This window comes from Cherax quadricarinatus, chromosome 66 (assembly GCF_038502225.1).
Source record: "Cherax quadricarinatus isolate ZL_2023a chromosome 66, ASM3850222v1, whole genome shotgun sequence".
Taxonomy (NCBI): Eukaryota; Metazoa; Arthropoda; class Malacostraca; order Decapoda; family Parastacidae; genus Cherax; species Cherax quadricarinatus.
The window spans coordinates 6,818,265-6,842,759 of NC_091357.1; the positions used below are offsets into that span (position 1 = coordinate 6,818,265).

At 42.6% G+C, this 24,495-nt stretch overlaps 1 protein-coding gene across 8 annotated transcripts; it reads left to right on the forward strand.

The window, feature by feature from the left end:
• The first annotated feature begins 445 nt into the window (after positions 1 to 445).
• Positions 446 to 4,958, forward strand: LOC128704204 (dentin sialophosphoprotein-like). 8 transcript variants are annotated; one of them, XM_070099049.1, is made up of 4 exons: positions 446 to 828; positions 865 to 927; positions 1,072 to 2,334; positions 2,735 to 4,958. In XM_070099049.1, the coding sequence occupies exons 1-4, from the start codon at positions 477 to 479 to the stop codon at positions 4,507 to 4,509; spliced, it is 3,453 nt and encodes a 1,150-aa protein (XP_069955150.1). In that variant the 5' UTR covers positions 446 to 476; the 3' UTR covers positions 4,510 to 4,958. The 8 variants fall into 8 exon arrangements, with proteins under 8 accessions (XP_069955150.1, XP_069955151.1, XP_069955149.1 ...); XM_070099052.1 differs by having other exon boundaries at positions 462 to 585; XM_070099050.1 differs by having other exon boundaries at positions 446 to 1,359; positions 1,579 to 2,334.
• The last annotated feature ends 19,537 nt before the right edge of the window (positions 4,959 to 24,495 follow it).

Consider the following 24,495-nt stretch of genomic DNA (forward strand, 5'->3'; position numbering starts at 1 on the left):
ATATGAGTGGATAATGCAGACAGTAATATGAGTGGGTAATGCAGACAGTAATATGAGTGGATAATGCAGACAGTAATATGACTGGGTAATGCAGACAGTAATATGACTGGGTAATGCAGACAGTAATATGACTGGGTAATGCAGACAGTAATATGACTGGGTAATGCAGACAGTAATATGACTGGGTAATGCAGACAGTAATATGACTGGGTAATGCAGACAGTAATATGACTGGGTAATGCAGACAGTAATATGACTGGGTAATGCAGACAGTAATATGACTGGGTTACCCTGCCTCGGTGGGAGACGGCCGACTTGTTAAAAAAAATTATATATAATTATATATATATATATATGTTGAGCTTGATAGAGCTCCATACTTCAAGTTTCCAGCTCTATCTCCACCACTTGCAACTCTCTCTCTCTCTCAGCTCTAACTTAAATACATAAAAAATATTTTTATTAATTACAACAAAATGAATTTTAAGATATATTTGTTTTTGTTAATTTTAAAAGGCATCTATGATGGTGCTTTCAGAGGTCACCCTCGTGGTCGTGGCCTCCAGGGTCATATTGACGGAGGAGGTCACCCTCGAGGCCTTCAAGGTTATATTGCTGGAGGTCACCCTCGTGGTCGTCGCCTCCAGGGTGATATTGACGGAGGTGGTCACCCTCATGGCCTTCAAGGTTATATTGCTGGAGGTCACCCTCGTGGCCGTGGCCTCCAGGGTGATATTGACGGAGGTGGTCACCCTCGTGGCCTTCAAGGTTATATTGCTGGAGGTCACCCTCGTGGTCGTGGCCTCCAGGGTGATATTGACGGAGGAGGTCACCCTCGTGGCCTTCAAGGTTATATTGCTGGAGGTCACCCTCGTGGCTTTCTACCTGGGGATCTACCTCGTGGACTCCAGGGTGCTGCTGCTGGAGGTGTCCCTCGTGGACTCCAGGGTGCTGCTGCTGGAGGTGTCCCTCGTGGACTCCAGGGTGCTGCTGCTGGAGGTGTCCCTCGTGGACTCCAGGGTGCTGCTGCTGGAGGTGTCCCTCGTGGACTCCAGGGTGCTGCTGCTGGAGGTCACTCTCGTGGACTCCAGGGTGCTGCTGCTGGAGGTCACTCTCGTGGACTCCAGGGTGCTGCTGCTGGAGGTCACTCTCGTGGACTCCAGGGTGCTGCTGCTGGAGGTCACTCTCGTGGACTCCAGGGTGCTGCTGCTGGAGATCTCTCTCGTGGACTCCAGGGTGCTGCTGCTGGAGATCTCTCTCGTGGACTCCAGGGTGCTGCTGCTGGAGATCTCTCTCGTGGACTCCAGGGTGCTGCTGCTGGAGATCTCTCTCGTGGACTCCAGGGTGCTGCTGCTGGAGGTCACTCTCGTGGACTCCAGGGTGCTGCTGCTGGAGATCTCTCTCGTGGACTCCTGGGTGCTGCTGCTGGAGGTCACTCTCGTGGACTCCAGGGTGCTGCTGCTGCTGGAGATCTCTCTCGTGGACTCCTGGGTGCTGCTGCTGGAGATCTCTCTCGTGGACTCCAGGGTGCTGCTGCTGAAGATCTATCTCGTGGACTCCAGGGTGTTCCTGCTGGAGGTGTCCCTAGTGGTCAGCCTGGTACTGTGGTAAGGGATGAATATCATTATGATACCATGGTTCAAGGTGCAGACCACCGTCCGTATCAGTACCAGAGTAGCAGCTTAGAAGTCCTAGAACGGTGGGACAAGCTGTTACAAGATTCAGCCTGGGACGAGCTATCAGATGATTCAGACTGGGACGAGCTATCAGATGATTCAGACTGGGACGAGCTATCAGATGATTCAGACTGGGATGAGCTATCAGATGATTCAGACTGGGACGAGCTATCAGATGATTCAGACTGGGACGAGCCATCAGATGATTCAGACTGGGACGAGCCATCAGATGATTCAGACTGGGACGAGCTATCAGATGATTCAGACTGGGACGAGCTATCAGATTATTCAGACTGGGACGAGCTATCAGATGATTCAGACTTGGACGAGCTATCAGATGATTCAGACTGGGACGAGCTAGTATTAGATGATACAGACTGGAATGAGCTAGTATTAGATGATTCAGACTGGGATGAGCTAGTATTAGATGATTCAGACTGGGATGAGCTAGTATTAGATGATTCAGACTGGGATGATGAGCTATCAGATGATTCAGACTGGGATGATGAGCTATCAGACAGCGATGATGAGCGATTAGGTGATTCAGACTGGGATGAGGAGCTATCAGATGATTCAGACTGGGATGATGAGCTCTCAGGTGATTCAGACAGCGATGATGAGCTCTCAGGTGATTCAGACAGCGATGATGAGCTCTCAGGTGACTGGGACGAGCTATCAGATGATTCAGACTTGGACGAGCTATCAGATGATTCAGACTGGGACGAGCTATCAGATGATTCAGACTTGGACGAGCTATCAGATGATTCAGACTTGGACGAGCTATCAGATGATTCAGACTTGGACGAGCTATCAGATGATTCAGACTGGGACGAGCTATCAGATGATTCAGACTGGGACGAGCTAGTATTAGATGATTCAGACTGGGACGAGCTAGTATTAGATGATTCAGACTGGAATGAGCTAGTATTAGATGATTCAGACTGGAATGAGCTAGTATTAGATGATTCAGACTGGAATTAGCTAGTATTAGATGATTCAGACTGGGATGATGAGCTATCAGATGATTCAGACTTCAGACAGCGATGATGAGCTCTCAGGTGATTCAGACAGCGATGATGAGATCTCAGGTGATTCAGACAGCGATGATGAGCTCTCAGGTGATTCAGACAGCGATGATGAGCTCTCAGGTGATTCAGACAGCTATGATGAGCTCTCAGGTGATTCAGACAGCGATGGTGAGCTCTCAGGTGATTCAGACAGCGATGACGAGCTCTCAGGTGATTCAGACAGCGATGACGAGCTCTCAGGTGATTCAGACAGCGATGACGAGCTCTCAGGTGATTCAGACAGCGATGATGAGCTCTCAGGTGATTCAGACAGCGATGATGAGCTCTCAGATGATTCAGACAGCGATGATGAGCTCTCAGATGATTCAGACAGCGATGATGAGCTCTCAGGTGATTCAGACAGCGATGATGAGCTCTCAGGTGATTCAGACAGCGATGATGAGCTCTCAGGTGATTCAGACAGCGATGATGAGCTCTCAGGTGATTCAGACAGCGATGATGAGCTCTCAGGTGATTCAGACAGCGATGATGAGCTTTCAGGTGATTCAGACAGCGATGATGAGCTTTCAGGTGATTCAGACAGCGATGATGACTCATCGGACGACGATTCATCTGATGAGTTATCGGAGTCTCTCTCGTACGATAAGGAAAGCTTGGATAAAATTGAAAATACCATACAACAGTGTGAAAGCCGCACCGGAATTCTGAGGAAGGTGGAAAATGATCTATTCGAGTGCAGACGAGAGGGACATGTGCAGAAAGTGAGGAATGCTGAGTTGCTTGCTGATCTGGTGGACCTCAAGTTCCTCGTTAAAGAACTGCAAGATGAGACTCAGTTGGCTAGCAACCAACTGTACGAGATGGATCAGAAATACAGTACCCTCAATGCTGCCCACTCTGCTGCTCTGGATAAACACGAAGTGTGTATCGGCCATGTAAAAAAATGTCGACATCACCTGGTGAACACTCTTCAAGGGACCCTGAAGAAGGAAAATTTCCGATTCCATATGGATCAACTTAACGAGGACTACAAGAGAAATGCTGAGTTGCATGCTGATCTGGTGGACCTCAAGTTCCTCGTTAAAGAACTGCAAGAAGAGACTCAGCTGGCTAGCAACCAACTGTACGAGATGGATCAGAAATACAGTACCCTCAATGCTGCCCACTCTGCTGCTCTGGATAAACACGAAGTGTGTATCGGCCATGTAAAAAAATGTCGACATCACCTAGTGAACACTCTTCAAGGGACCCTGAAGAAGGAAAATTTACGATTCCATATGGATCAACTTAACGAGGACTACAAGAGGAATGCTGAGTTGCATGCTGATCTGGTGGACCTCAAGTTCCTCATTAAAGAACTGCAAGAAGAGACTCAGCTGGCTAGCAACCAACTGTACGAGATGGATCAGAATTACAGTACCCTCAATGCTGCCCACTCTGCTGCTCTGGATAAACACGAAGTGTGTATTGGCCATGTAAAAAAATGTCGACATCACCTGGTGAACACTCTTCAGGGGACCCTGAAGAAGGAAAATTTACCACCCAATATGGATCAACTTAATGACGACTACAAGAAACTTAAGCTAGACACCGACAAATCTATCAGAGTCATCCAACTAGAGATAGACGACCTCACATCCCACCTCAAAAACGTAGAGTATAAATACATTCAGGCTGGGATAGAAGTGAAAATTCTTAAAGCTCAGAATGAGGAGCTAAGGAAAGAGATCCGCGGTAGTTACTGGCCGGTCCAATACCCAGTAATGGGTATCCTGTACGTCTTGGCAGTCATCAAAATTTTGTAGTGGTTACTCGATAAACCAGTGCAACGTTATGAACCTACTGCATCCCAGGGAATACCAAGTGAATATAATGTGAGCCGATGGACCCCACATGGAGGAAATTATGAGTGCAGCCCAAGTGAAGAAAGTTATGCAGTCAATCCATGAGATCAAATGGAATTCGATCGAGAAACGAAACATGCAGACCAAGCACGAGAAGAAATAAGACTGATTGGTTGTCTCCCTGTGACAGATAAAGGACCAGAGGTCCCATATAAACGGTGATTTATCTCCCAATGGAAATAAGTCACTTTGTCTGACCTTTTTGGGTTATCCCAGGTTATCTACACACATGCTGCTATGTATGATAATCTATGCAACTATATTTATGTATACCTGAATAAACTTACCCAATTGAAATGTGCTGGTCTCCCAGAGTGTCAGACCTCATTTCAAATTCTGATATTTTTTTTTATTTGAAGCACTAAACGCACCAGATATATTTAGGTCACTGCGCGATCCGAGCAAGGTATCCCCGTCTTCCATAAGCCCAGCCTCCTCTACCGCAATGCAAGCAAAAGAAATACTGGAGGGTAGTCATAATATTCCACCGTAGCTAAATATAACTATGTACAAGTGTATGTTTGTAAGTATGAATTTCTGTACATATGTGTACTTTCATATGAATACAGTAGTCTAGTGGATAGAGTGATGCATACTTTGACCTGTTCTCACAGGGCTGGGCATGGCGATGCGGGATCAAATCCTGGGTAGCCGCAGTTCTGTTAATGATTCAAAATCACTTGTTTTGTGATTTAATATAAATGTTGTGCCGAATAAGTAAAACTTGCTATTTTGGCTTAAATAGCAATGCTCTTCTTGCCGAATAAGGCAAGTGAAAATTTGTGTATGCAATAATTTCGCAAAAATCATTCTGAACCTAACGAAAAAAATATATTTCAATGTGTTTGTTTATTTTTAAACTATTGCAAACTTATCCAAAATATATTTAGTTGGATTAGGCTAAATTAAGCTGCACTTGTTATAATAACATTAGGCAAGTTCTCTCAAGGTTCTATTGGTAAAAAATTAATTTTTTCATAAACATAATTGTAAAAATATATCTTGAAATGTATAAGAGAAAATTTTAGAAAAGACCTAATTTTAAAAGAGTTCTTACTAATTGACCAGTTTTACGTATTCGGCACACACACACATATATATATATATATATATATATTATATATATATATATATATATATATATATATATATATATATGTCGTGCCGAATAGGCAGAACTTGCGATCTTGGCTTAAATAGCAACGCTCATCTTGCCATATAAGACAAGTGAAAATTTGTGTATGCAATAATTTCGCCAAAATCATTCTGAACCTAACGAAAAAAATATATTTCACTGTGTTTGTTTAGTATTAAATTACTGTAAACAAATCTAAAATATATATAGTTGGGTTAGGCTAAAATAAATTGCTCTTGTTATAATAAGGTTAGGTAAGTTTTCTAAGTTCCTTTTGGTGCAAAATTATAAGTTTTTGCATTAACATTAATGAGTACATTGTCTGCACTCTAAAGGAGAAGTTTGAGATATTGGCAGTTTAGAGGGATATATTGTGTATCTTTATACGTACATGTTTCTAGACTGTTGTATTTTGAGCACCTCTGCAAAAACAGTGATTATGTGTGAGGTGAAAGTGTTGAATGATGATGAAAGTATTTTCTTTTTGGGGATTTTCTTTCTTTTTGGGTCACCCTGCCTCGGTGGGAGACGGCCGACTTGTTAAAAAAAATTATATATATATATATATATATATATATATATATATATATATATATATATATATATATATATATATATATATATATATATATATATATATACAAACATTATCTGTACGTCCACAGCAGGACTCGAACCTGCAAACTCTGTATCAGAGTACACAGTACTTTACCACGTGTTTCCCCATCCCCCGGGACACTAGGCTTCTTTCTGAAGTTATTGCATCAAATCATGCCACATGCAGTGGACAAGGAAAGAGGTTCGAGTTTGCAGGTTCGAGACGTGCTGTGGACGTAGAGATAATGTTTGTAAATAATTTCGCCTGTTTGCGAATTGTTAAGGAAATGCAACCGCCAGGGACGCAGTAATTAGGGCAATGCTAACGTCAGAAACCTTATCATCTCTCTGTAACAGTACCAGGATTCTATCTTTATAATGATGGTATAAAATACCGACAAACTGAAGAGTAAAACTTCTTGTGCAACACTTGTATAGCTTTATTGCTGAAACGTTTCGCCGGGAGCTGCTTTTCTTCCCTTTTGCCTAAGATTTCGCTCGCTGTCAATGCTTCAGGCTAGCTTCGTTTCTACCAATGCTGACGGACTGATTACATCAAAATTACCACCGCTGTCACCAGTGTTAAATTTATCAGTATTTGTCTGAAGAAACTTAGTGCAGGTGGAACACTTGGCCAGTCAAGTGTTGCACATGTGTTGTTCATCAACAGGCAATGTTCACAGACAACAATGTTCACTGGCATAACAATGTTCACTGGCACAACAATGTTCACTGCCATAACAATGTTCACTGGCACAACAATGTTCACTGGCACAACAATGTTCACTGCCATAACAATGTTCACTGGCACAACAATGTTCACTGGCACAACAATGTTCACTGCCATAACAATGTTCACTGGCACAACAATGTTCACTGGCATAACAATGTTCACTGGCACAACAATGTTCACTGGCACAACAATGTTCACTGGCATAACAATGTTCACTGGCATAACAATGTTCACTGGCACAACAATGTTCACTGCCATAACAATGTTCACTGGCACAACAATGTTCACAGACACAACAATGTTCACTGGCACAACAATGTTCACAGGCACAACAATGTTCACTGGCACAACAATGTTCACTGGCACAACAATGTTCACAGACACAACAATGTTCACAGACACAACAATGTTCACAGACACAACAATGTTCACAGACACAACAATGTTCACAGACACAACAATGTTCACAGACACAACAATGTTCACAGACACAACAATGTTCACAGACACAACAATGTTCACAGACACAACAACGTTCACAGACACAACAATGTTCACAGACACAACAATGTTCACACACACAACAACGTTCACAGACACAACAATGTTCACAGACACAACAATGTTCACAGACACAACAACGTTCACAGACACAACAATGTTCACAGACACAACGTTCACAGACACAACAATGTTCACAGACACAACAACGTTCACAGACACAACAATGTTCACAGACACAACAACGTTCACAGACACAACAACGTTCACAGACACAACAATGTTCACACACACAACAACGTTCACACACACAACAATGTTCACAGACACAACAATGTTCACAGACACAACAATGTTCACAGACACAACAACGTTCACAGACACAACAATGTTCACAGACACAACAACGTTCACAGACACAACAATGTTCACAGACACAACAACGTTCACAGACACAACAATGTTCACAGACACAACAATGTTCACAGACACAACAATGTTCACAGACACAACAATGTTCACAGACACAAGATTCATATCACAATTGAATAAATGGCTTGAGAAAGATGAATTTACAATCTGTATATCTACAATTTAATGCCCTATAAACTGTGTATTTTTTGACCCTGCAAGTAGAGAGTAACTGTAGTCAAGCACCTGACAAAATTAATCGACTATAAATGTACAAATACCCTAAAAAGAATAACAAAAAGGCACAATACCGTGACTGGAACGATACACAAATAACCCGCACATAAAAGAGAGAAGCTTACGACGACGTTCCGGTCCGACTTGGACCATTGACAAAGTCACACTGACAGCGGTCATCCTTATTTCCCACTTCTACCACTACTACTACCTCTTCTTCTTCTACTACTACTACAACTACTGATGAAATTAAGACACATGTGCGGCGTCTGGTTGTCTTTGTTGTGGACGTTTCGCCATCCAGTGGCTGGCTGGATGGCGAAACGTCTACGATGGGGATGCCCGGGTGTTGTGCATGTCTTAATTTCATCTTGTCGGTATTGTATACAATTCTTGTAGTACTACTACTACCTCCACCTCTTCCTTCCTATATATAGCCGTCCTGCTCCACCTCTGTTAGTGTGACTTTGTCAATGGTCCAAGTCGGACCGAAACGTCGTCGTAAGCTTCTCTCTTTTATGTGCGGGTTATTTGTGTAACCCTAAAAAGGACCTAATCAAATGTCGCAGATCATTTTTATGGTATGATGATGAATCTTTAAGCCTTGGATTACATTACTGATGAAATATCTATCCACTCTAAACAGACCAGGGCTCGCGTTCGGAGAATACTATGGGCATTATGGTGTATAAGAGAATATTAAAAAAAATATTATGCTATGTCAAATACACAAAATTACTGCTCTGGCATGGTCCCTAATCTACTTTATGATCTTTTTCTTTTCAAACTTGTTAAATAATTGTCAACCTTCCTGTCCAGCTCTACTGCAATATTTATATTATCTCAAATGGAAAAGCGATGCATTTCCAGTTTGACCTATGTATGTAAAATCACATCGTTGACAAGGTACACAGTCGGCAATTCCTTAGCTTGACCAATGTACACAATCACATTATTTACAAGGTACACAGTAAACACATCTTACAGAAGAAGTACAAGAGTTTTTATTCTGTTGATGTTTGAGAGTATTTCCGAAGACGTATATCAACAAACACTCATACAATATTTTATACTGGAGTTTGATGACGTCTTGAATCAAGTTTTTTTTTTCCCCCTTGTTTTTGTTCTAAATGTTGTTATAACTAGTGTCGCACTCTAACCAGATGCATAGCCATTGCAATTTCACCCCCCCCCATCCCTGCTACTTAAAAACCACCTACACGAATCCCCCTATTACCCCCCTACCACTCTTCCACCACCCCTAATTCATCACAACTCCCTGCTACCCCTAATTCATCACAACTCCCTGCTACCCCTACTCCTTCACTACCTCCCCCTACACACCATTACCACATTCAACCGTACCTATCACCACCCCAACGATCACCTCCACTACATCTACCCCTCCGCTACCACAACCCATCACAATCGGACCCCTCCCACCACCACCAAGAAACTCTTCAAACTAGAGTTATTACTGAATACAGAGTGGGATAATATATATCATCATCTGCTATCCTTCGTTGATGGACTATGATAGTTTCCATAACGTACTTACAGTAGAAGACAGGCAGCAGCACACTGTGGTGTTCCCACAATCATACAAGACAGTGTAGCAGCACACTGTGGTGTTCCCACAATCATACAAGACAGTGTAGCAGCACACTGTGGTGTTCCCACAATCATACAAGACAGTGTAGCAGCACACTGTGGTGTTCCCACAATCATACAAGACAGTGTAGCTATCGTAAAGGGTTCTTAAATGGAGATATCGTAGGTTGAAAGTAGACACACTTGTAGGATGGTAAATATATTGTCAGACTGAGATGAGGGATGGAGCCCCAGCTGCCTTGCCTGTCTACGCCTGGAGTGTCTGCCGCCGAGTGAGGCCGGGACAGGGGCATGAGCCCACACATCTATATCCCGTGACGTCACACAAAGCCACAGGCCTACAAGGGATCTCGTATCTAAAGCACATGGATGATACTAATATGCTATGCTATATAATACAGGGAATACAGGGATCAGCAACTATGCTGACATAGCAGCACACTGTGGTGTTCCCACAATCATACAAGACAGTGCAGCAGCACACTGTGGTGTTCCCACAATCATACAAGACAGTGTAGCAGCACACTGTGGTGTTCCCACAATCATACAAGACAGTGTAGCAGCACACTGTGGTGTTCCCACAATCATACAAGACTGTAGCAGCACACTATGGTGTTCCCACAATCATACAAGACAGTGTAGCAGCACACTGTGGTGTTCCCACAATCATACAAGACAGTGTAGCAGCACACTGTGGTGTTCCCACAATCATACAAGACTGTAGCAGCACACTATGGTGTTCCCACAATCATACAAGACAGTGTAGCAGCACACTGTGGTGTTCCCACAATCATACAAGACAGTGTAGCAGCACACTGTGGTGTTCCCACAATCATACAAGACAGTGTAGCAGCACACTGTGGTGTTCCCACAATCATGTACAACAGAACAACAGTACACTGGGTGTTCCGCAAAGTAACTATTACACAGAACAGGGAGACCCAATACTCTCCTTTACTTCACATAACCTTCTCATCCCCCCACCACCAACCACTTCCCATCACCCCTTCTACAATCCCACCACCTCCCATTACCCCCTCACCTGCCCCCACCACCACCACGCCCTATCAACAAACCATGCAACACAATACCTCATTATTTTTTGCAACACTTTATACCCTCCCTCCCTCCCTCCCTCCCTCCCTCTCCCTTACATCTGATGTCAGACTATCTAATAAATGCCAGTGTATTTGAATGTTTAATATATATAAATATACACTGATTAACTTATATTTTGTACATAGTTCTCCAGTCTTCCCATTATGTCCTAGAATTTGTATTGATAAAGCCACTGGATGGCGAAACGTCTACAATAAAGATACCCAGATGTTGCACGTGTTTAATTCTTCATCCTGTCGGTACTGTATACCATTCATGTAGAGTATACCATTCATGTGGTGTATACCATTCATGTGGTGTATACCATTCATGTGGTGTATACCATTCATGTGGTGTATACCATTCATGTAGAGTATACCATTCATGTGGTGTATACCATTCATGTGGTGTATACCATTCATGTAGAGTATACCATTCATGTGGTGTATACCATTCATGTAAAGTATACCATTCATGTGGTGTATACCATTCATGTGGTGTATACCATTCATGTGGTGTATACCATTCATGTGGTGTATACCATTCATGTGGTGTATACCATTCATGTAGAGTATACCATTCATGTGGTGTATACCATTCATGTGGTGTATACCATTCATGTGGTGTATACCATTCATGTGGTGTATACCATTCATGTGGTGTATACCATTCATGTAGAGTATACCATTCATGTGGTGTATACCATTCATGTGGTGTATACTATTCATGTGGTGTATACCATTCATGTGGTGTGTAAGACTACCAGGTTGTATCTTGCCAGACACTATATCTTCAGTACTTCAAGAAGCACCAGTGTAAGACTACCAGGTTGTGTCTTGCCAGACACTATATCTTCAGTACTTCAAGAAGCACCAGTGTAAGACTACCAGGTTGTGTCTTGCCAGACACTATATCTTCAGTACTTCAAGAAGCACCAGTGTAAGACTACCAGGTTGTGTCTTGCCAGACACTATATCTTCAGTACTTCAAGAAGCAGCAGTGTAAGACTACCAGGTTGTGTCTTGCCAGACACTATATCTTCAGTACTTCAAGAAGCAGCAGTGTAAGACTACCAGGTTGTGTCTTGCAAGACACTATATCTTCAGTACTTCAAGAAGCAGCAGTGTAAGACTACCAGGTTGTATCTTGCCAGACACTATATCTTCAGTACTTCAAGAAGCACCAGTGTAAGACTACCAGGTTGTATCTTGCCAGACACTATATCTTCAGTACTTCAAGAAGCACCAGTGTAAGACTACCAGGTTGTATCTTGCCAGACACTATATCTTCAGTACTTCAAGAAGCACCAGTGTAAGACTACCAGGTTGTATCACGTGAGGTCACAGACCCTGAGCTGCCTTGGGGATTAGTGTGGACGGTTACAAAGCATGGCTTGCTTCTGCAGTGTTTTAAAAATTGAGGTTGGAGAGTTGAAGGAGGAGGTCTTGCTTCTCCAGGAGGAGATTAGGAGGCTGAAGGTCCACCTCAATGGGTCTGGGAGAGAGTGTGAGGTGGCTGGAGTTGTGGGGAATGAGGCTTCTAGCAGCGAGGTGCAGTCTGTCTCTCGCTGTGAGGAGGCTGTAGTTGGGGAGGCAGCAACGGCTACCAGCAGTGAGGTGCAGCCCAGCACCTGCTACAAGTGGCGAGTAGTTCACAGTAATGGAAGGCGCATCAGAGTAAGGAAAGTTAAGAGTGAAGATCTGAAGGTAGGAAATCGCTTCTCTGTTCTTCAGGATGAATGTACTTCAGTGGCCAGTGAAGGTAAGGGTACTACTGCCCCTGCTAATGGAGGTAAGCGCATTCTTGTGGTTGGTGACTCTCAGGTAAGATACATTGACCGTGCTTTTTGTAATAGGAATAAGAAGATGAGAGATAGAGTGTGCTTCCCTGGAGCTGGTGTTGGGGACATTGTCAACAGGCTGGATAATATCATGTCAGGTAATGGGAGCAAGCCCATTATCTGTCTCAGTGCTGGTGGAAATGATATTGGGAAGGGTAGGAGAGAAGAGCTGCTAGATAAGTACAGGTCAGCTATAGATTTCATTAAGTCTAAGGGAGGGATCCCAATCATATGTAGCATCTTGCCTAGAAGGGGAGTAGGAAATGAATGGTTGTCTAGGGCAATTGGTGTAAATTGCTGGCTAGACAGATACTGCAAGGAACTTGCAATCCCATTCATTGACAACTGGAACAACTTTTATGGCAAACATGATATGTATGCAAGGGATGGGGTACATCTCTCGGGGGCAGGGGTGGTAGCACTTGCAGACTCGATTGAGAAGGCCATTGGTGAAATGCCTATGATTTTAAACTGATGGAAGATAGAGGTATGGGTGTGTGTGGGAAACAAGCAGGTTGCAACACTTGGGTTGGAAACAGTAAATGTATAAAAGGCATTCAGCATGAAGTTATAAATAAAGACAATAGATCAGGTCAGCAAACAAAGGGGGACAGCAGAGGGCAGCAAGGGACTAGCTCCCTTAAGGTTTACTATACTAATAGCAGGAGTGTAAGAAATAAGATAGATGAGCTAAGATTAATTGCAAGTGCAGGAGACATAGATATTATTGCTATAACAGAGACCTGGCTCAATCTGAAAGATAGAGAGATGCCCTCTGAATGTCACATACAAGGCTATAAATTATTCCACACTGACAGGGTCAACAGGAAAGGTGGTGGAGTAGCGATGTATGTCAGAGACAATTTAAATTGTTGTGTTAGACAAGATATTAAATTAGAAGCGTCAGCCACTGAATCTGTTTGGTTACAGCTTCTCGAGGGCCGAGAAAAACTAATTTTGGGTGTGATTTACAGGGCCCCAAATCTTGATAGGGAGTGCAGTAAACTTCTATGGGACGAAATTCGTAAGGCATCTACATACGAAAATGTTGTGCTAATGGGAGATTTCAACTATAGACAGATTGACTGGAGCAATTTGACAGGAAATTTAGAGTCAGGTGACTTTCTTGATACGATCCAGGATTGTTTTCTAAAACAGTTTGTGACAGAGCCAACTAGGGGAAATAACCTCCTTGACTTGGTTCTTGCCAGTAGGGAAACACTAAATAATCTTGAGGTTAATGATGAGCTTGGGGAAAGTGATCACAAATCACTCAGTTTTAATATATCATGGAATTCCCCTAATAATGGCAATCAAGTCTCCGTCCCTGACTTTCGCTTGGCTGATTTCATAGGACTGAAAAATTACTTAGGTAGGCTGAACTGGAATGACCTGACTAAGGGTCAGGTAGGTGGTGATGGTTGCCGATATGATGCTTTCCAGGGCATAGTTCTAGCTGCTCAGTCAAATTATGTTCCAAATAGGGAAATCAGATCAAACAAAAATGATCCTAAATGGATGAACAATAGATTAAAATATCTGATTGGTCAAAAGAGAGGCATATATAGGCAAATCAAAAGAGGAGAGGGGCAATTGAGAAATCGATATATTCAGTTAAAGAGAGAAATAAAAAAGGGAATTAGAAAAGCAAAAAGAGATTATGAGGTTAAAGTTGCAGGAGAATCGAAGACTAACCCAAAAGGATTCTTTCAGGTATACAGAAGTAAGATCAGGGACAAGATAGGCCCACTCAAAAGTTCCTCGGGTCAGCTCACTGACAGTGATAAGGAAATGTGTAGAATTTTTAACACATACTTCCTCTCAGTTTTTACACAGGAGGATACCAGCGATATTCCAGTAATGATAAATTATGTAGAACAGGACGATAATAAACTGTGTACTATTAGGGTCACAAGTGACATGGTCCTTAGGCAAATAGATAAATTAAAACCTAACAAATCCCCAGGCCCTGATGAACTGTATGCAAGGGTTCTAAAGGAATGTAAAGAGGAGCTTAGCACACCTTTGGCTAATCTTTTCAACATATCACTACAAACTGGCATGGTGCCAGATAAGTGGAAAATGGCAAATGTGATACCTATTTTCAAAACAGGTGACAGGTCCTTAGCTTCGAACTATAGACCAATAAGCCTAACCTCCATAGTGGGAAAATTTATGGAATCAATAATTGCCGAGGCAGTTCGTAGCCACCTTGAAAAGCATAAATTAATCAACGAATCTCAGCATGGTTTTACAAAGGGGCGTTCCTGCCTTACGAATTTATTAACTTTTTTCACTAAGGTATTTGAGGAGGTAGATCATGGTAATGAATATGATATTGTGTATATGGACTTCAGTAAGGCTTTTGACAGGGTCCCACATCAGAGACTATTGAGGAAAATTAAAGCACATGGAATAGGAGGAGAAATTTTTTCCTGGATAGAGGCATGGTTGACAAATAGGCAGCAGAGAGTTTGCATAAATGGGGAGAAATCAGAGTGGGGAAGTGTCACGAGCGGTGTTCCACAGGGGTCAGTGTTGGGCCCCCTGCTGTTCACAATCTACATAAACGACATAGATGAGGGCATAAAGAGCGACATCGGCAAGTTTGCCGATGACACCAAAATAGGCCGTCGAATTCATTCTGACGAGGACATTCGAGCACTCCAGGAAGATTTGAATAGACTGATGCAGTGGTCGGAGAAGTGGCAGATGCAGTTTAATATAGACAAATGCAAAGTTCTAAATGTTGGACAGGACAATAACCATGCCACATATAAACTAAATAATGTAGATCTTAATATTACGGATTGCGAAAAAGATTTAGGAGTTCTGGTTAGCAGTAATCTGAAACCAAGACAACAGTGCATAAGTGTTCGCAATAAAGCTAATAGAATCCTTGGCTTCATATCAAGAAGCATAAATAATAGGAGTCCTCAGGTTGTTCTTCAACTCTATACATCGTTGGTTAGGCCTCATTTAGATTATGCTGCACAGTTTTGGTCACCTTATTACAGAATGGATATAAATTCTCTGGAAAATGTACAAAGGAGGATGACAAAGTTGATCCCATGTATCAGAAACCTTCCCTATGAGGATAGACTAAGGGCCCTGAATCTGCACTCTCTAGAAAGACGTAGAATTAGGGGGGATATGATTGAGGTGTATAAATGGAAGACAGGAATAAATAAAGGGGATGTAAATAGTGTGCTGAAAATATCTAGCCTAGACAGGACTCGCAGCAATGGTTTTAAGTTGGAAAAATTCAGATTCAGGAAGGATATAGGAAAGTACTGGTTTGGTAATAGAGTTGTGGATGAGTGGAACAAACTCCCAAGTACCGTTATAGAGGCCAGAACGTTGTGTAGCTTTAAAAATAGGTTGGATAAATACATGAGTGGATGTGGGTGGGTGCGAGTTAGACCTGATAGCTTGTGCTACCAGGTCGGTTGCCGTGTTCCTCCCTTAAGTCAATGTGACCTGACCTGACTAGGTTGGGTGCATTGGCTTAAGCCGGTAGGAGACTTGGACCTGCCTCGCATGGGCCAGTAGGCCTTCTGCAGTGTTCCTTCGTTCTTATGTTCTTATGTTCTTATACCATTCATGTGGTGTATACCATTCATGTAGTGTATACCATTCATGTAGTGTATACCATCCATGTGGTGTATACCATTCATGTAGTGTATACCATTCATGTGGTGTATACCATCCATGTGGTGTATACCATTCATGTAGTGTATACCATTCATGTGGTGTATACCATTCATGTAGTGTATACCATTCATGTGGTGTATACCATTCATGTAGTGTATACCATCCATGTGGTGTATACCATTCATGTAGTGTATACCATTCATGTGGTGTATACCATTCATGTGGTGTATACCATTCATGTAGTGTATACCATTCATGTGGTGTATACCATTCATGTGGTGTATACCATTCATGTAGTGTATACCATTCATGTAGTGTATACCATTCATGTGGTGTATACCATCCATGTGGTGTATACCATTCATGTAGTGTATACCATTCATGTGGTGTATACCATTCATGTGGTGTATACCATCCATGTGGTGTATACCATTCATGTAGTGTATACCATTCATGTGGTGTATACCATTCATGTGGTGTATACCATTCATGTAGTGTATACCATTCATGTGGTGTATACCATTCATGTGGTGTATACCATTCATGTGGTGTATACCATTCATGTGGTGTATACCATTCATGTGGTGTATACCATTCATGTAGTGTATACCATTCATGTGGTGTATACCATTCATGTGGTGTATACCATTCATGTAGTGTATACCATTCATGTGGTGTATACCATTCATGTGGTGTATACCATTCATGTGGTGTATACCATTCATGTGGTGTATACCATTCATGTAGTGTATACCATTCATGTGGTGTATACCATTCATGTGGTGTATACCATTCATGTAGTGTATACCATTCATGTGGTGTATACCATTCATGTAGTGTATACCATTCATGTGGTGTATACCATTCATGTGGTGTATACCATTCATGTAGTGTATACCATTCATGTGGTGTATACCATTCATGTGGTGTATACCATTCATGTAGTGTATACCATTCATGTGGTGTATACCATTCATGTGGTGTATACCATTCATGTGGTGTATACCATTCATGTGGTGTATACCATTCATGTGGTGTATACCATTCATGTAGTGAATACCATTCATGTGGTGTATACCATTCATGTAGTGTATACCATTCATGTGGTGTATACCATTCATGTAGTGTATACCATTCATGTAGTGTATACCATTCATGTAGTGTATACCATTCATGTAGTGTATACCATTCATGTGGTGTATACCATTCATGTAGTGTATACCATTCATGTGGTGTATACCATTCATGTGGTGTATACCATTCATGTGGTGTATACCATTCATGTAGTGTATACCATTCATGTAGTGTATACCATTCATGTAGTGTATACCATTCATGTGGTGTATACCATCCATGTGGTGTATACCATCCATGTGGTGTATACCATTCATGTGGTGTATACCATTCATGTAGTGTATACCATTCATGTGGTGTATACCATTCATGTAGTGTATACCATTCATGTGGTGTATACCATCCATGTGGTGTATACCATTCATGTGGTGTATACCATTCATGTAGTGTATACCATTCATGTGGTGTATACCATTCATGTAGTGTATACCATTCATGTGGTGTATACCATCCATGTGGTGTATACCATTCATGTGGTGTATACCATTCATGTAGTGTATACCATTCATGTAGTGTATACCATTCATGTGGTGTATACCATCCATGTGGTGTATACCATTCATGTGGTGTATACCATTCATGTAGTGTATACCATTCATGTGGTGTATACCATTCATGTAGTGTATACCATTCATGTGGTGTATACCATCCATGTGGTGTATACCATTCATGTGGTGTATACCATTCATGTAGTGTATACCATTCATGTAGTGTATACCATTCATGTAGTGTATACCATTCATGTGGTGTATACCATTCATGTAGTGTATACCATTCATGTGGTGTATACCATCCATGTGGTGTATACCATTCATGTGGTGTATACCATTCATGTGGTGTATACCATTCATGTAGTGTATACCATTCATGTGGTGTATACCATCCATGTGGTGTATACCATTCATGTGGTGTATACCATTCATGTAGTGTATACCATTCATGTGGTGTATACCATTCATGTAGTGTATACCATTCATGTGGTGTATACCATCCATGTGGTGTATACCATGTGGTGTATACCATTCATGTAGTGTATACCATTCATGTGGTGTATACCATTCATGTGGTGTATACCATTCATGTGGTGTATACCATTCATGTAGTGTATACCATCCATGTGGTGTATACCATTCATGTAGTGTATACCATTCATGTAGTGTATACCATTCATGTGGTGTATACCATTCATGTAGTGTATACCATTCATGTGGTGTATACCATTCATGTGGTGTATACCATTCATGTAGTGTATACCATCCATGTGGTGTATACCATTCATGTAGTGTATACCATTCATGTGGTGTATACCATTCATGTAGTGTATACCATTCATGTGGTGTATACCATTCATGTGGTGTATACCATTCATGTAGTGTATACCATTCATGTGGTGTATACCATTCATGTAGTGTATACCATTCATGTGGTGTATACCATTCATGTGGTGTATACCATTCATGTAGTGTATACCATTCATGTAGTGTATACCATTCATGTGGTGTATACCATTCATGTAGTGTATACCATTCATGTGGTGTATACCATTCATGTGGTGTATACCATTCATGTAGTGTATACCATTCATGTAGTGTATACCATTCATGTGGTGTATACCATTCATGTAGAGTATACCATCCATGTGGTGTATACCATTCATGTACTCTTGAGACATTGTTTCTTGTTACCAATGCTTTGTAAAAAAAAAAAAAATATGATGTACACAGAGAAGGGCAGACACCAATCTGCACCTCTGATGTGCTGGTGCACGAACGCGGACGAACGTACACGCACGCACGCACGCATACCCACTTTCAAAAAATCACTAAACAAATCCCCATAAAAAATACTTTTCGAATGAAATCATACGAGGTTAAGACAATATTATACACACAAAATGTCACCGAACGAACCACGCCGGAAATACCACCTAAAATGTCACAGATGTGGCATTTGTGATTTTTGTAGAACTGAACCAGTGAGGCCGGAGCTTACGTTAGTGATATTAAAACATTGTACAGTGGTTTTCAGAGATGTCCATGGGGTAGAAGAGTGTTTCCTAGGTCTAGATCTAGAAAGTGTACAGAGATCCTTTACTGCACGTATAAGTTCTGTCAAGCACCTTAACTACTGGGAACGCTTGGAAGCACTTGACTTGTACTCGTTGGAACGTAGGAGGAGAGATATATCAATCTACACTTGGAAAATCTTGGAAGGAATGGTCCCAAATCTGCACACAGAAATCACTCCCTACGAAAGTAAAAGACTGGGCAGGCGATGCAAAATGCCCCCAATAAAACGTAGGGGCGCCATTGGTACACTAAGGGAAAACACCAAGTGTCTGGGGCCCAAAACTGTTCAACAGCCTCCCATCAAGCATTAGGGGAATTGCCAATAAACCCCTGGCTGCCTTCAAGAGAGAGCTGGACAGATACCTAAAGTCAGTGCCGGATCAGCCGGGCTGTGGCTCGTACGTTGGACTGCATGCGGCCAGCAGTAACAGCCTAGTTGATCAGGCCCTGATCCATCGGGAGGCCTGGTCATGGACCGGGCCGCGGGGGCGTTGATCCCCGGAATAACCTCCAGGTATCCTCACTCCACAGAAAATCCCCTCACCTGTAGTTTTAGATATTTCTATTGAACACGGAAAGGGCCAGACATTAACTCAGCCCTGTATAGTAAGGCTTGAGTGAGTGCAGGGCCTCCCTGTATTCACTCAGGTCCTGCTGAGTCCTGTACAGTAGGCCTAAGTACAGGGCCTCCCTGTATTCACTCAGGTCCTGCTGAGTCCTGTACAGTAGACCTAAGTACAGGGCCTCCCTGTACTCACTCAGGTCCTGTTGAGCCCTGTACAGCAGGACTGAGTACAGGGCATCCATGTCCTCAGTCCAGTAAGTTACTGAAGTGTAAGCTTGCTACTGAGTACACTCGCTCCTTCAACCTTGGCCTCAGCATCTACCGGCTCATGTAAGGAATTCCTCAGGGTATCCCCCAAGGGAGGTACCCCCTGAGGAATACCCTAAGGTATTCCTACCACTCACGACAATGATACACCATGTACTTCCCTCCATACCAACACCTCTCCATCCCAATCATATTTCCTCTCAACCACCAACTATATTCCCTCTCCACCACCAACCATCTCCCTTCACATTCCCTCTCCACCCCAACCATCTCCCCTCATATTCCCTCTCCACCCCAACCATCTCCCTTCACATTCCCTCTCCAGCCCAACCATCTCCCTTCACATTCCCTCTCCACCCCAACCATCTCCCCTCATATTCCCTCTCCACCCCAACCATCTCCCTTCACATTCCCTCTCCACCCCAACCATCTCCCCTTACGTTCCCTCATTTCCGTCTACGACATAATTCTATACTCAAGAGTAAGACACTATGGCTCCCCTCTCTTCTCCCCTCAGCATCTCATCTTTCCTTTCTCTGTCCCTTCCCTCAGGGGCCAGATTCCCCTCCCCTACCGTAGCCAAACCCTTAACCTCCCCCTCCCTTCCCTAGCCTCCCTCTTAACCTCCCCAACACCCCCAAGGTCCTACTTTCCTCTCTGTAAACTGATACCCTTTATAATGCCGCTACTGTTTACTGCTGTTGCTGCTGTTGGTTGTTGTTGCTGCTGGTGGTGGTGTGGCTGTTGTTGTTGGCGATATAATGATGGTAGTGACAGTAGTAGTGACAGCACTGGTGGAAAGGGTTGTACTATTGGTTGTATTGGTTGCTGGTTGTAGCAGATATAGTGATGATCAAGATAGTTGTAAAGTAACCAGATGCGGGAAGAGTGGTGGTGGTAGCACACCAGTGGTACTAGGTAGAGTGGTGGTAGTGGTAACACACCAGTGGTACTAGGTAGAGTGGTGGTAGTGGTTGTAGGAACAGGAGTGATGGTGGTACTAGCACCAGTGGTACTAGGTAGAGTGGTGGTTGTGGTTGTAGAAACAGGAGTGATGGTGGTACTAGCACCAGTGGTGATGGTAGGAACAGTGGTAGTGGTACTAGCACCAGTGGTGATGGTAGGAACAGTGGTAGTGGTACTAGCACCAGTGGTGATGGTAGGAACAGTGGTAGTGGTACTAGCACCAGTGGTGGTGGTGGTGGTGGTGGTAGTAGTACCGCGGGCAGTTTTGGTATTGACAGTGAATATAGTAGTGCTAGTAGTTGTGGTAGTACTGAACAATAGTAAAGGTTATCGTAGTAATAGTTGTGGTAGTGGTAGTAATAGTTGTGGTAGTGGTAGTAATAGTTGTGGTAGTGGTAGTAATAGTTGTGGTAGTGGTAGTAATAGTAATAATTGTGAGAGCATTGATAACAGTAGCTGCAGTAACAGCAGCAGCAACAGCAAAAGCACTATTAGTAGCAGCAGCAGCAGCACTATCAGTAACAGCAACAACACTATCAGTAACAGCAGCAGCAGCAGCAGCACTATCAGTAACAGCATCAGCAACAGCACTATCAGTAACAGCAGCAGCAGCAGCAGCACTATCAGTAACAGCAGCAGCAACAGCACTATCAGTAACAGCAGCAGCATCACTATCAGTAACAGAAGCAGCAACAGCACTATTAGTAACAGCAGCAACAGCACTATTAGTAACAGCAGCAGCAACAGCACTACCAGTAACAGCAGCAGCAACAGCACTATCAGTAACATCAGCAACAGAAACAGCACTATCAGTAACAGCAGCAACAGCACTATCAGTAACAGCAGCAACAGCACTATCAGTAACAGCAGCAGCAACAGCACTATTAGTAACAGCAGCAGCAACAGCACTATTAGTAACAGCAGCAGCACTATCAGTAACAGCAGCAGCAACAGCACTATTAGTAACAGCAGCAGCACTATCAGTAACAGCAGCAACAGCACTATCAGTAACAGCAGCAACAACAGCACTATCAGTAACAGCAGCAACAACAGCACTATCAGTAACAGCAGCAGCAACAGCACTATTAGTAACAGCAGCAGCACTATCAGTAACAGCAGCAGCAACAGCACTATCAGTAACAGCAGCAGCAACAACAGCACTATCAGTAACAGCAGCAGCAACAACAGCACTATCAGTAACAGCAGCAGCAACAGCACTATCAGTAACAGCAGCAGCACTATTAGTAACAGCAGCAGCACTATCAGTAACAGCAGCAGCACTATCAGTAACAGCAGCAACAGCAGTATCAGTAACAGCAGCAACAACAGCACTATCAGTAACAGCAGCAGCAACAGCACTATCAGTAACAGCAGCAGCAACAGCACTATTAGTAACAGCAGCAGCACTATCAGTAACAGCAGCAGCAACAGCACTATCAGTAACAGCAGCAGCAACAGCACTATCAGTAACAGCAGCAACAGCACTATCAGTAACAGCAGCAGCAACAGCACTATCAGTAACAGCAGCAGCAACAGCACTATCAGTAACAGCAGCAGCACTATTAGTAACAGCAGCAGCAACAGCACTATCAGTAACAGCAGCAGCACTATTAGTAACAGCAACAGCACTATCAGTAACAGCAGCAGCACTATCAATAACAGCAACAGCACTATCAGTAACAGCAGCAGCACTATCAGTAACAGCAGCAGCAACAGCACTATCAGTAACAGCAGCAGCAACAGCACTATCAGTAACAGCAGCAGCACTATCAGTAACAGCAGCAGCAGCAGCACTATCAGTAACAGCAGCAGCAACAGCACTATCAGTAACAGCAGCAGCAACAGCACTATCAGTAACAGCAGCAGCACTATCAGTAACAGCAACAGCACTATCAGTAACAGCAGCAGCACTATCAGTAATAACAACAGCAGACGCAGAAGCAACACCAGCAAAAGCAGCAGCAGAAACAGCAACAACAGCACAACGGAAGCAGCAACAGCAAAAACGGAAGGAACAGCAAAGTAGCACAAAAGCAGCAGCAACAGAAGTAAACAATGAAACAACTAAGAGACAAGTAAACAAGAAAACAGCAATTAAACAAAGAAACAGATGCCACTTATTGTTGCTATATAATATCGAGATAATTACCGGAAGCTGCTGTGAGGATGAGAGAGAGAGAGAGAGAGAGAGAGAGAGAGAGAGAGAGAGAGAGAGAGAGAGAGAGAGAGACTAGTTATTTCTCACTTTTCGATAGACACTAGGCCTGGTGTTTTTTTTTTTTTTTTTTTTTTTTTTTTGTGTGTGTGTGTGTGTGTGTGTGTGTGTGTGTGTGTGTGTGTGTGTGTGTGTGTGTGTGTGTGTGTGTGTGTGTGTGTGTGTGTGTGTGTGTGTGTGTGTTTTAAATTATCATGTGTATACACAGTTTAATGTGCACCTCATCTCCACCATCGTGTGCACGGCAGCGTAAGAGCACACTGATACACAAAAGGCCTAGGAACTAGGCCCAAAAAAATTGGCTAACAGAAGAGTATTTGAATTCATATCTAAATTTCATGGTTCATATATTACAAGAAAATTTAAAATATTTACGAAATACGTCTGTTATCATATTTTACTAAATACGTTTATTATATTTAGTTAATATACCGTGATATATCACATAGGATATAATATTCCTATATTCTTCGATATATTCCTCAATAAAGCACACAAGTGTTATATCGTGACCATAATGTAACACACAAGTGTTATATCGTGACCATAATGTAACACACAAGTGTTATATCGTGACCATAATGTAACACACAAGTGTTATATCGTGACCATAATGTAACACACAAGTGTTATATCGTGACCATAATGTAACACACACAAGTGTTATATCGTGACCATAATGTAACACACAAGTGTTATATCGTGACCATAATGTAACACATATCGTGACCATAATGTGTGTTATATCGTGACCATAATGACCACAAGTGTTATATCGTGACCATAATGTAACACACACAAGTGTTATATCAAGTGACCATAATGTAACACACAAGTGTTATATCGTGACCATA

Bases quoted from the DNA above. Each gene is read 5' to 3' on its own strand.
- LOC128704204 (XM_070099045.1), top strand. From the start codon at position 477: ATGAATTTTAAGATATATTTGTTTTTGTTAATTTTAAAAGGCATCTAT. The intron at 2,335-2,734 runs GTGACTGGGACG...ATGAGCTCTCAG, and splicing joins CAGCGATGATGAGCTCTCAG to GTGATTCAGACAGCGATGAT.